Source organism: Candoia aspera, chromosome 4 (assembly GCF_035149785.1).
Source record: "Candoia aspera isolate rCanAsp1 chromosome 4, rCanAsp1.hap2, whole genome shotgun sequence".
Taxonomy (NCBI): Eukaryota; Metazoa; Chordata; class Lepidosauria; order Squamata; family Boidae; genus Candoia; species Candoia aspera.
The window spans coordinates 6,696,630-6,710,823 of NC_086156.1; the positions used below are offsets into that span (position 1 = coordinate 6,696,630).

At 43.3% G+C, this 14,194-nt stretch overlaps 1 protein-coding gene across 7 annotated transcripts in view; it reads right to left on the reverse strand.

The window, feature by feature from the left end:
• XYLB (xylulokinase) overlaps positions 1 to 14,194 on the reverse strand; it is a 103,606-nt gene that overhangs the window by 88,958 nt on the left and 454 nt on the right. For 5 of the 7 annotated variants that reach the window (XM_063303338.1, XM_063303340.1, XM_063303337.1 and 2 more), the window contains exons 2-5: positions 11,073 to 11,155; positions 8,777 to 8,846; positions 2,339 to 2,419; positions 1,397 to 1,483 (exon numbers count right to left, since the gene is read on the reverse strand). In XM_063303338.1, the coding sequence (XP_063159408.1) occupies positions 1,397 to 1,483; positions 2,339 to 2,419; positions 8,777 to 8,846; positions 11,073 to 11,155 (321 nt within the window). The remainder of the gene's footprint in view (positions 1 to 1,396; positions 1,484 to 2,338; positions 2,420 to 8,776; positions 8,847 to 11,072; positions 11,156 to 14,194) is intronic. The other 2 variants (XM_063303342.1, XM_063303341.1) reach the window with 1 other exon arrangement.

Consider the following 14,194-nt stretch of genomic DNA (forward strand, 5'->3'; position numbering starts at 1 on the left):
GACTTGTGATGTCATAAACGCATAGGAAAGGGGCGGAGCCTGCATTGCAACAGTGCAACATTGTATTTGCCATTTTAATAAAAGCATCAGGTCCTGCAGTTGTGTCTCCTTGGAATCTTGGGACTGGGTGATAAAATTTGTTTGCTGTAAATAAAGATGTTAAAACTAGGAGACTTTAGAGCAGTGTTTCTCAACCTTATCAACTTTAAGATGTGTGGACTTCAACTCCCAGGATTTCCCAGCCAGTATGCTGGCTGGGAGATTCTGGGAGTTGAAGTCCACACAGCTTAAAGTTGCTGAAGTTGAGAAACACTGCTTTAGACTGAACCAATTTGGCTCTAGGTCAATTTCCTGCACATTCATTAAGAAATCCAAATGCACACAAGCTTTATACGTGTTGGGGCAGCTGGCCATTCTAATTGGATGAATTTTGTAGATAACTAGGGGATTCCTGCCATTCATTCCTAATCAACCATTTACTTGGTTAATAACCATTTATATTTTATTTATTACATTTTTTAATTCAACCAGTTACCAAAAATCTCTTGGTCATTTACAACAGAAACATAAAATTAAGTTAAAACCAAAAATATTATTTAAAAAAATCAAATCAACACCAGTTAAAAGCCTACTCCTGTAGGGGTGTTTTGAGGGCTTTTTTAAAAAGCCATCAAAGAAGTAAACTCAGCCAAAAGAGCATTTCAGAGAGGTGCAATGTCTACAGAAATGGTTTGACCCTGAGTCATTACTCGCAAAACCCACAGTAACTCTAGATGAAGTTCCTCAAATATTCTTTGGGAATATTCCGTATCCAAGAATCATTTCACTTCTATTATTCTGTGATTCTCTCATTTACTAAGTAAATTTGACTCGGTGTCTCTTAGCCCCAACATTACCTCATTTTTTTTCATGCATGTGTCTGTGTCTGAAATGCAAGCCTGCAAAACGTATTAATCACATTAAGAGGACAAGCTGGGTCAACTAATTAGGTCTACCATATTTGGGCTGCAAAAACCACTAGGCGAAAGCAAAAAAAAAAAAAAATTAGGGTTCATTTCTTCCCTGATCTCTGGAAGGCTGAATCTCTGGATTTTTGCAGATATGGCATCCTTAGGTCAATCCAGAGTTTGGTACAACCATGAAATCCGTATGTAACAACTTTATTTGTCTGTTTTATGGTGACAGGGACAAGAAACAGCCATTCCCCGTGCTCTTTTCTTTCTCAAGGACTAAGTAAATGTGAAAAGTATCACATTTCTGTATGCAAAGGAAAACGCAATCACCTTGTCATGTATTATCAGGTATATTTGTTCTTATTTTCTAAGATCAATCAGTATTAAGGTCAGTGAACAAGAACCAGTTCTAACTTCCTTAAAAAACCTCTGGAGAGGGTTACCTTCAGTGATTGATGTAAAGGAAGAGCAGGTGATAAATTCTGCAAAACAGAGCTCGCTCCTTCTTTCCAATAGACACTTCCATGTTGCTGTTAAGTTAGGAAAAATAGAGAGAAAAGGTCCACACTGTGAGTCCCATTAAATGTAAATAAATGGGCATACTACCAGCACTGAAGAATGAGGAGCAAAGATGAGATTAAAATGATTATTGCAGTTTGAAAACATGCAAATGTGAGTAGATTAATAGGTACCGCTTCAGCAGGCAGGTAACGGCGTTCCGTGTGGTCATGCCAGCCACATGACCACGGAAGTGTCTACGGACAAACGCCGGCTCTTTGGCTTTGAAACGGAGATGAGCACCGCCCCCTAGAGTTGGACCCGACTGGACTTAATGTCAAGGGAAACCTTTACCTTTACTTATCATAGTTATATACCAGGAGCAAATCTTGTAAAAAATTATACAACCATTCCATTAACTAGATACAGTAGATAGACAGACAGACAGACAGACTGTGGTTCACCTGAAACAGTTTATTTATGCATACACACACACACAAACACACTGAGAATCTCAGCTAAAACAAAAAATATCAAATTTTAAAATAAAAAAAAAACAAATCAACAAGTTTCCAGTACTTGGAAACTAGAAATGCTAATCAGAAACCCAAATTCCTAAATGTATTTTACTATTCAGAGGTGGAAATTAAATGAATTATAAATTAACTTTCCACATCAAAAGGAGACATGCAGCATATTTAAAAAGGCCAAAAACTATGCAAAGAAGTCGTACTCTACATAGTTCCAGAGTTTGATGACCTTTCCATCCATATATATACGTGTGTGTGTGTGTAAATCTATATAAATCTATCTAGTTTTAAACTGGAAACACATAGAGAGCAAAGCATTTGTTTTCTACCACCCCCACTGCCCTCCTTTTAACCAACCTGCCCAGCTCCAGACAAAGCTTTTACAGTGGAGAAATTAAAGCCTGCAGACTTCATCTTTTCCAAAATCAGATCCAGGGCCTAGAAAAAGAACAAAGTTGTTGTGACTGCAGTGTTCTTGGAAATTTGGAGATCTCACAAGTCTCAGAAATGAACAGAAAAGAGATGCCTGCAAGCCAGGGGCATTGGCAAGGAGGGGTTAAAAAAAATCAAAATGGTGGCCAAACCATGCAATTGAAGCCCTGCCCCCTTTCTATGTGCATGCCTTTTTTTTTTTAAAACCAGCACACACCCCCACACACACAAGACCCTGGATGGGGCACTGTAGTTCTGCAAACTCCTGGATCACACCTCTGCTCCGTGAGTTGCACAGATGGCCAGCTGGCTTCTGGGGAGGACTTCAAGGTCATCATCAATAAAGCCCTTCATGGCTCAGAAGCAGGTTACCTGTGAAACCGTGTCTCTCCTGTTTTGCCTCTTCATCCTATTAGATCTAGTAGCACAGGTATGCTCCAGGCCCCATCATTAAAGTTAAGGCATCTTCTGGGACCTTCCAATGGAGGTGACCACATCTTTGCTGGGAGATAGCATCTGCCCCAAAATACTAGACAGCCCCAACTTTATGGTCATGTAGGACAGCCTTAAAACACAGCAGTTCCAATAGGCCCAGGGCAGGGCACTTTGTACCCCACCCTGATATTGCAATTTTATTCTTAGTGTTGCTTTCCCTAATACAGCAACAGATCTTGGGGGGTTTCTTGGTCCCATCTGGCTACCTGCTTTATTGGTTCAAATGGTGCACAGTCCCTTGGACTATGGCAGTTTATAAACTGAACCAATAAACACTGAAATAAATCAGCCAGCACTGGGGATAGAGAGAAGTAGCTTTAGCCCAGTGTTTCTCAACCTTAGCAACTTTAAGATGTGTGGACTTCAACTCCCCAGAATTCCCCAGCCAGCACAGGGAATTCTGGGAGTTGAAGTCCACACATCTTAAAGTTGCTAAGGTTGAAAAACACTGCTTTAACCCCAGGACTGTTCTAGGTTAAGCTAATCTCCCCAGTCAGCCATATTGTGTCATCACAGAAGGATAAACAGCAGAGCTTTCCAACGTGACCCAAGTCCTTGGCTCTTCTCTTTCCTTTCATACTGTATTAGGACCGGCTCCAGTCCTCCCCAGTCTCCCCACCTAGTCTTTGCTCATCGGAAAGCAGAACAAGCTTTCTGGAAGTTTGGATTCGGCTGAACCAGAAGGATGCCAAGCGACAGCAGCAAGATGGCAAGACTATCGTGAAATGCCAAGGTAAAGACCATTCCCGCATCCACCCAACCTTTGAAAGCAAGCACTTGCAGGGGGAAAGTAACCATGCTAACATCTGTAGGGTTCAGCTGTGCAGATTTATAAAGGCTGGTGGCCAAAATTCAACCATCTGTCGGGCAACGCTGAGCACAGCCAACATCAAGTCAGCGAGATGGATTTGCACCAGTGGAGCAGTGGAGCCAAGGGGCGAAGATACATTTTTATTTATTTTGGAGGAAGGGTATGTTTCATCAGAGAATGTTCCTCAGCCGCCTGCTTTTTTTTGCCCTTGCATTGTACAAGTGCTTACAGCAGTTATGAGTTTTTTCAGTAAGTAATACATGGGGAGGGGGTCTACCTTTATTTCAAAGAAAGGGGATAGAGAGACATTTATAACTAGCTAGGAATGTAATCTCACATACAGGTGGTCCTCGTTTAATGACCACTCGTTCAGTGACCATTCCAACTTACCATAGCGCTGAATGAGTGAGACTTACCACTGGATCTTGTGTTTATGGCTATCCCAGCATCCCACAGTCACGTGATCACGATTTGCGACCTTCTCTGCCAGCTTCCCACAAGCAAAGTCAATGGGGAAGCTGGCAGGAAGTGACAAGTCACGGTCATATGAGGTCCTCATTTAACAACCTGCACGATCCTCATTTAACAATGGTAACTGGGACTGCTGGAACTGCTGTCGCTAAGCAGGGCGGTCATGTGACTTTTCAATGTACAACCGTGTCACTTAATGACGGAGTTTCCGGTCCCAATTAGTGTAGTTAAACATGGACTGCCTGTACTTGAAGTGATCCTTCCATGTTTTATGGACCAAAGTTATTCTTTCCCCAATGAATTTACTGGGCTTCAGCACTTCCTCCTATACTACCTCTAAAATTCGAGGGCAAACAATTTGTTTGCTTATTTATTTATGGCAGTCTTCCAACCTTGGCATTCCAGTTGTGGGCTTCAACTCCCAGAATTCTCATCAATGGCCATGTTGGCTGTGGAATTCTGGGATTTGAAGTTCACAGCCCTGGACATTGCCAAGGTTGGGAAACACTGATTTAAAAACTGCCCAACTCACAATCTATGATTCTGGTTGGCATACATCAACAAAATCAGTCAAAACAAAAAGTAATATAAAAGCAATATATAAGCACAATCACCTGCATAGCCACAGCTGGAAATTAACCAGTACAGGTAGTCCTCGCTTAGTGACTACTCATTCAAACTACTTGCTCGAAGCTGCAATGGCCCTGAACAAGTGGTACTTATGACCAGTCCTCGAAGTTCCAGCCGCTACAGCACTCCCGTGGTCACATGATCATGATCCGGGCACTTGGCAACCAGCTCGCACTTAAGACATTTGCAGCATCCTGCAGTCGCATGATCGCCATTCACGACCTTCCCTGCCGGCTTCCCACAAGCAAAGTCAATGGGGAAGCCGGCAGGAAAGGTCACAAGTTGCTCTGATAAGTCCCCCTTCCCTACCCAGCCTTCCCATGCACCGCACCGTGCTCTGCTTCCCTCGGCCTCCCTGCGCTTGTGCCACACCGCAGCACCCCCTCCCCGACTTGGCCTGGGCTGGGCCTCCCAGGGCCTCCCCCACCCCCAAGGCACCCCCACGCTCCTTACCTGGGACTCCCCCCCTTCCCTCCTAATGACCCGTGCATCTTGGGCCTACAACAGCAACCGGGACTACCTGGATTCCCGTCACTAAGCAATCCTGTGGTCAGTTACATGACCACATCGCTTAGTGATGGCAATCCCAGTCCCAATTGCTGCCGTAAGCCGAGGACTACCTGTGCTCCCTCTCCCAACATAATGGGCTGAATTATCACCCTGGCCCAATGTCCAGGAGAAAAACCGAGTCTTCCCAAGTAGGGTCAGGACCACCCACAATTTGGAAGGGAGTTTGTTCCAAAGGACAGGCACAACAGTCGAGAAGCCACGCCCCTTAGGCCCCATTAAGTGACACTGCTTCAAAGAAGAGACCTGGAGCATGCTCACTCTGTGCAACTTCACGGGACAGGAAGAAATAACCAGAGACAGGGGGTCCTGCCAATAACCCTGCCCTGTGCCACCTAAGGCTTTACAGGTGATAGCCAGCACCCAGAAGCCTACTGGGGGCCAGTGTATACAAATAAACATGTAATGCTTTAAGGTAATAATCACCACCTTAAAACTGCACCATTTTTGTCAGCCCCAAGATGTAGATTGGACCAAGAAATCGACTCCACATTAAGACTAAAGCTACTTTTCTTAAGACTGGCTACACTAACAGCATCTTGCGAGCCTGATTATGCTTTACTTCCTCCTTTTCTTATACTCATGTGAATTGGGGGGAGTCTCTGTGTGAGATGTTTACGCATACCTTCTTCATAATTTGGGCTTGAGCAATGTTTCCCTCCTTGTTGCTTTGGGAATGGATTCCCCGCTCTCCATCAAGGCCCTCCTCTTTACTCCCTATAATTTTATACAACTGGAAACATGGGGCGGGGGGGGGGGTGCGTGTGTTTGTTATGTAGTTAGTCATGCCCATTTTCCAGATGTACCCAGCTTCTGGGTATGGGACCCCTGGTGTACTACAGGAAAATTCAGCCTGGAAAAAGATATGCCCATCTCTGCCATTTGTACTTACTCCAGAATTAGGCCACATTTTGGGGCCAGGCACATCTTAAGTTTTGAGAACCTGGAGTTAGCTGTGACTATGCCATGTTCTCATGGCTGCCAGAGGGAGCATGGTGTAGTCATAAATCACCCCTGTACCAGAAGGAAAACTATCCTCCAAGAATGTTTCTCAACCAATCCAGAGAGACCTTCATGGGGCTTAAAGGCATTCCCATGAGCAGATATGAGCAAAAAGATTACTCCTTTGCTTTGCAGCATGCCAGACTGTTAGTTAATTCTTTTCAACTCAGATAATCTTGAGGGAGAAAATTAGGTGGGACAGAGAACTTGGAGAACACCAAGAGCTTTGGAGAGATGTTGGTGTTTACTGGCACCATATTGTCTCCACAGGACACTGATTGACAAAGAAGAATCTTGGGAGAAATCTCTGTCGCCTTCTCTCCAAAAAATGCCTCCAAGGGTTAAAGTATCAACTGAACAAGACCCAGGATCACATAAACAAGAAAAAAATGGAAGCCAAAGTGGTTTATCTTCCATTAAAAAAGAAAAAAGAAACAGTGTTTACGATTAAAAATCAAAAAAGACCAATGAAGCTTTGATAGAAACTAAATGGGGAGAGGATGTAATTATGCGAAAATTCCATTTCAGCCGAAGCAATGTTGACACCATTTTTGAATTATCACAACTGCTATGTTAAACAATAGTATAAAATGCATCTATTTAAAGAAATGGGGGAAAACTGCATCATCAGAGGAAATCTCAAGAACATTCAAACAGAGATAGTAAACAAGCAAATTATAGATTGTCTGGCAAACGTAATAGTGTCTTGTATAACCCAATTTTAATAATGCTGAACTAAGTAGCTGAATCATCTAATGACACAGACAGAGTCAAGCAGCCAATTATTGAAATCTATGGCAGCTCCTAATTAAGGAGAGGAGAAATGCCATTCCTCCAGATCTACCATCCACAGAAGAAAAGAAAAATTATTTCACAGGCTGCCTTCCCAACTGCTAAGAAAAAGAAGTTTACAAGGAAAGTTCCCAAAGCAAGCAGAGGCCATCCCTCCATCCAGGGGTGGGTGAACATCTTAATGCATTGGGGTTTCCTTCCATTGGCAACAATCTCCCATCCAGGCCTACCAAACTGTTCACCTACCAGGATAAACACAAATCCATGTGTCCATGTGGTCCAGATCTTCTGGTTTTCATAGCGTAGCCCCAAGAAGGCAGGAAAACCAGAAGCTTCAGCAAGATCCTAATGGGTGATGATCACTCATGCTTGCATAGATGCCTTACCATCTACAGTGCTTGGAAGAAAAATATTGTAGCATCCCAAACCCAGGAAATTTTATCCAAGCTTGGATGAAGCTATCAAAACAGTTGATCACGTGTTACTGCGCTGTCCGTTTTACAACAGCTGGTGCTCCAAGCTAATAACTCAGTTCCTTATTGAGTGTTTAGGTCAGCCTGAAGAGGTAGAACCTTTTCTATTAGAAAATTGGTCTGCTTACATCTCCATGAAAATAGCTGAATTCTGTTCTATCGATGAGTTATTAAACCACAGTAGTGTAAAGCGTACAATAGTGTGCAAAAATTTATTGCTTATAAGTTGGGCCAATTATAATGCTGGTTTAAAATGAAATATGCTATGCCCTAATTGAGCTCTAAGTGATATCTTGGAATATTCTTTGTTCAAGAGATACCATTGCCTGGTCTCCTCCCAGCTGCATCAGTGTCTCACTTGAGAACCCCAATTTACTGTATATAATTTGTCATTTATTTTGGGTTTCCAAGAGGAATTAATCTTTACCTGACAGGATAAGATGGACCACACCTTGAGGCTGAAAGTGGGCTTTTAGCCAATATATGAATATAGGTAGCCATGCCCTCATTTCTATTTTTACAAATCCTGCCTCCAAACATAAAGCAGCGCTGGACCCACATTTTGCTACTTGAAATAACTCTCTTAGGAAACCACTTTGAATTCTTTCTAATTTCTCATCTTGGCTTCAAAGTAGCTGGTACACATTGGGCTCCTTATTTATTTATTTCCCCCCCCCATTCAGTCATGTCCGATTCTCGGAGACTGCCTGGACAAGTCCCTGCAGTTTTCTTGGTAAGGTTTTTCAGGAGTGGTTTGCCATTGCCTGTTTCTTAGGGCTGAGAGAGAGTGACTGGCCCAGGGTCACCCAGCTGGCTTTGTGCCTAAGGGTGAGACTAGAACTCACGGTCTCCCGGTTTCTAGCCTGGTGCCTTAAACCACTACACCAAACTGGCTCTCTAGGCCTCCTTTAGAGAAAAAGAAAGAATCCAAGCAGAAAATCCACAGTATCACGTTTTTACCAAAGGTGAGGGACTCAGAAATAGAAATAGCTACATACCATAGTGGTCCTCTCTTCGCTGAAATCCACGTCCGATGGATTTCTATTGCATAAATCTAAGCAAATCTACAAAATGACATATTCAAAAAGGCACTGGCCATCAGAACAGAAGATCAGTTCTTACCTTGACCCACATTAACACGGGAGAAGAGACAGATAATCTGTCATCATGTACATAAACACCACCTTGAGTCCTGCAGGAAACAAGTATTAAAGCAAATGGCATTACAGTAATTTGTTTTTCTCCTCCAGGTCTCCCCAAACACAATTGTCTAATGATCAAACAACACAGACCTGTGCCTTCTTGTGCATAAGAGGGACAGCTAAGCTTACAATTTCCAGCTGCTGAAATAAAATACGTACATGCCCATCTATTAGAATGCTGCTACAGAGTGATACTTTTGGTAAGCAGCTTTGAGCCACTAAATAAAACCAAAAGGCCATTGTCATGGTTCCAATGTTCCCGAGACATCGCAACGAGTCCCCATGCCATGCTGGTGCTGACACGTGTTGTTGCACAGGAGGGGGCTGCTACTGTACACTTGTACCAGGCAGCAGGCTGGATGATGCAGGTACGAAGGAATGCATGTTTGGGCTATCTTGAGGTGGAGATGGGCGGTGAATAAATTTATTTATTTATTTATCAATCAATCAATCAATCTTGGCTGGTCAAGGACATTACCCAGAGACTGCCTGCAACCGTTGCAAACACCTGCATGGGAATGGAATTGTACTGACTTTAGGGGGAGGGGTTTGGGACTGCTTGGGGGTTAACTGGGAGAAATCCCGCGCTTTTGGTATTCTCAGCTTTGCCTGTGTTGCTGCACACTATTCATTATTAAATCAGATATCCATAGAATGTCTGTGTGAGCCTGATGATTATTTTGAATAGGCAGTCATTACAGCCATCTTTTTTTAAGCCACCACACAGTCTCACAGCACTGATTCTGATGCTTTGATATAGCAACGGTACACCTGCTTTAATCAAGTTAGTATTCTGCAATCCACACTTACAGTCTTCCCCAGCCAGATGGCTTCTGGAAGAGCTAGGACTGCAGTTCCCAGAATTCTTAGCAACAGCCCATGGAGGCTGAGAATCTTGGAAGCTGGCAGTTCTGATGTATCTGGAAGCATCAGGTTGAAAAGCTGAAATGAAGACAAGAGAGGCGGAGTCTGTTCAGCCAATAAATCCTCAATAGGATAAAAATGGTGCCATGTTGGAAGCATCTCAGACTGATTACGTGATATGCCACAGCAGCAAGTGCTAAAAAGACTACAATGGCAGCTATCCTCCATTCCAAACCAACTTGGGAAAACGTAGCACAGACATCTGCAAAGAACCACACATCTTCCAGCCTCCAGAACTTTCAAAGAGGAATGGCATTATTTTGATCCCTCTAAAAGAGGGATGAAAAACATGTTTTTTCACCTGCTCCTGGCATGGGAGGATGCGAGAACTGAGGTCTAAATGTTTTACTCAGATAGAGAAGAGGGCTTCTTCCCAAGCATTGTTTGTTGTTTCCAATGGGCAACAGAAAAGAGTTGTCGATGTTCTTCTCAGCATTTGTACCACTTGGATGCAAGGCCCACTTGTTTTGTGCTCACTTAGTTCTTACGGTGTAGCTGTCAATGAATGACATGATGAGGGGTTTTGTCTGGCTTGTCACAAAGTCTAACAAGAGTGACAAGAGGGAGTGACTGGCCCGAGGTCACCCAGTTGGCTTCTAGGCTTAAGGGAGGACTAGAACTTAGGTCTCCCTGTTCCTAGTCTAGCACCTTCCCCACTGGCTATCCTGGCCATTGGCTGAGAGGAAGTCGCTGGCCCAAGGTCACTCAGCTGGCTTCCATGATTAGGACAGGACTGGAACCTGGGTCTTCCTGCTTCTAATCCAGCATCTTCCCCACTAGACCACTTTTAGTGAAAGGAAGTGACTGGATCAAGGTCACCCAGCTGGCTTCCATGCCTAAAGAAGGACTAGAACCTGGGTCTCCCCACTCCTTGTCCAGCACCTTCATGACTACACCATGCAGTGAAGATTGGCAGCATAATAAAGTATTTAAATATGTTATTAAATACATGCTGGTTCTTGGGCAACAGACAACTGTAATTATGGGAAAGGATAGAGAGAATGGTGAGAAAGGAATCTGTGATCTGGAAGTATATTCCCTAAGTAAAGTAATCCTTCTCATTAAGAAGTAATAATATAAAATACAAATAAATATATTTTCAGTACATATTTATTGAGCCTTCAGGAATGGGAGATTGAGATTGGAATTCCCAGAATTCCAATCAGCTAGACTTTCTGACTGGGAATCCTGGGACTTGCAATTCCAACACATCTGGAAAATGCCTGGATAAAAAAAGACCAACCTAGCATACTGTATATCAGTTGTGTTAGACCAAGGAAAGAAAAACATACCCAAATTCCGAGAGATCTTTGTCAAAATTGATATTGTCCTCATGGATGACTCTCAACTGTTCATCTACCGCAATTACTTTCAGCTGGAGAAAGAACACGTTATTAATTCTAACTTCAGAAGAAGCCATCATTTCTACACGATCAGTCACTAGAAATTGCCATTTCATGTTGCCTTCTTCCCACGATCACAAAGCATGGATCGTTGATTAATGTCCTATTTTCCGGGTGCAAATTAGAACCTCACTAAAAAGAGATTGAAATCCCCATGATTAGTCTGGAGAAATATCTCACCATTTCTTATCGGTGTCCCCAGGCCTTATTTCTGCATGATCAAGCTCTTCTTTTACTATTGTTTTTCACAAAACCTAATTTTAAAAACATCAATTCTTGGTAGACAGCTGGCTATTCTTTTCTCCTGCTCGTTTCAAGAGAGGAATAGAAGACGGCAGCCTTAGATGCCGCTATGGTGGCAGGACTGTACAAAATAATGTGAAAATAATTCAATACTTTCTTTCACCTTTCCTTATCTTTGCATAGAACTCCAGCTTATGTTATTCTACCATTCTGAGCAATCACCCATATTGGCCAGACAGGAGGAGAAATCTGCTTGTTCCAGTCCCAAAACACTGTGGAAAGTCTGTCAAATAAATCCTACGTTTCTTAACACTAACAAACTCTGCCATGTTGGATACGCCCAATGCATCCTGCCCTGAAATGAGGTCAGAGACTTCATAGGTGAGCACATAAATTAAGTATAAGGCAAATATTGCCCCACAGTGAAGAGATCTCATTTCAGAGGTGGAACCTGCCCCATTACAGGAGCCAAGAGATTTGGATCATCTACAACCCTGAAATGGGGGGAGAAGAAGAGGTTGCTCTCAAACAGTTGCCCTTTCAGCAAATGGTGAGTCTGGTGGCCCCAAGAGAACATCAAGAAAGCCAACTTGGCTCTTTTTTCTTCTGAATATAGATCAGTGGTTCTCAACCTTGGCAACTTTAAGAGATGTGGACTTCAACTTCCAGAATTCCCCAGCCAGCATGGCTGACTGGGGAATTCTGGAAGTTGAAGTCCACCTCTCAAAGTTGCTGAGGTTAAGAAATACTGATATAGATAGTCAGGTGCTGATTTTAATGTGAAGGAGAAACTTAAAAATGGTGAGCAGCTGAAAGCTACTGAGATCAAAGCTACTGAGATCACCTCCTGTTTCTCAGGCTGAGGGGCCTCTGAGCTGCCATCAGAGACTGCTGAACACAGGGCAGGGCGTCCTGGGTGTGCATTTGGTGGCGTTTCCTACTCAACAGCAGCAACAATGAAGCGTCTCTTGGGGCCAGAGTATCTCCACAACGGATATACCTGGTTATCACTCCTCACAAACACTTGTCCTGGATGCCTGGAATTTGGAAATGGATCAAGGCAATTGCTGGAAGAAGTGGGTTGCTCAGTTTCAGTACAGTAGGCGATGCACTGCCATTGTGGGAGGCACAAAAATTGTTTCAGGAGCCAGCCAAAGGGATCTGCTGCAAAAACAGACGAGCCCTTAGAATTCCAGGCTCCAGAATGGACTAAAGGAACACTAATGAAATTGAAGCTATGGAGAAGGGAATATCAACCTTATGGACGGTCTTCCACAAGGTGATACTTCCCACTCACCCACCCAAAAAAAATGGGGACAAGGCCCAGAGCCCTCGGCTAGTAGGAAAGAGCAATCCTGCACTGAGCCAACTGGAGCCCCGAAGTCCCAGATCTAGCCTATTAGTCCTAGGGTCTCCAAGGGTCTCCCATCCAAATTCTAACCAGATCTGACCCTGCTTAGCTTTTTTCAAGATCAGCCCAAGGATTCCCTCCATTTACCATTAAAATTAAACTAGCTGCATGCAGTTAATATGATGATTCCCCAGACCTGGGTTTAATATTTTCCCCTATTGTAAATTACAATTTGGGAGGGCTCCTGAGGCTCACTTCATGGAGTGAACCTGAGTTGGCTGCTTTGCACAATTATTTTTAATTTTTGTGCCCTCTGCCATCTGGACATTCTCTTTCAATTACAAGATACACAGCTCTGAGAGACCGAGATTTAGATAACTTGCCCTTCAAACAAGATCCAAAATTTAAGTCCAAGAGGAAAATTTATCAGGTGATATGCACTTTCGCTATTTTAGTTTAGTTTGTTTTGGGCTAACGGATATTGAACTCTTAAGAAATCGGCACCCCGTGCGTGAACTCCATGGTTAACCTTTGCTTCCTCAGCAGAGTATGTTGCAACTCAGCAAGTCCAAATTGGGTTGAAGTTATAAAACTGCAACAAGTCTTAAAAGGGCTCATATCAACACTGCAGTGCTTGCCTTACCGGAGGATAAAAATTATTCTTAAAGCATGAAATTAGCGCCTTCTGAACCAACGGCGAATACTTTAAAATTCAGATGTCAAGGCAAACAGCTACATGCCCTAAGAAATGTTCCAAGCAGTGTTTAATAATGCTCCTGTGGAACTCTCATTTAACCCAGTGAGAAAAAAAAATCTCCAATTAATACAAGAAATATTCATTTGCAGATATAAATACAGTAGCAGGATTGGCTGCAACATCTGTTGAGATCCAGTGTCTGGTTGCAGCCTAAGGTGTGAAAAATAACAGTGCAATCCTCTAGATCAGTGTTATTCAAACTTGGCAACTTTAAGAGGTGTGGACTTCAACTTCCAGAATTCCCCAGCCAGCATGGCTGGCTGGGGAATTCTGGGAGTTGAAGTCCTCACCTCTTAAAGTTGCCAAGTTTGAATAATATTGCTATACATGGAAGCTGAGCAAAGGATTATACCGTAAATAGATTCTCATCTGAATCTCACCTCCTAATAAAAGTTGCAATCCTATGCACAGGCCTTATAGTTGTGCGGGTGAAACTAGAGCACAAATCTCAGCACAAACTTCTGCACCCTTCCTCCATTATACTTTGATCCTAAGCCACCTTGGTCAAGTACGTCCGAGGCTAACCATTCTGCTTCTGACTGAAGGACCTAGAGAAAAGGTAACATTCCCAGCGAAGCCTGTCCGAACATGTGCAGAGGGCGCTTGGGGAAGGAGAGAGGTCCAGTCCAAGGTCCCGGAGGATACCCGGTTGAGGAAGGG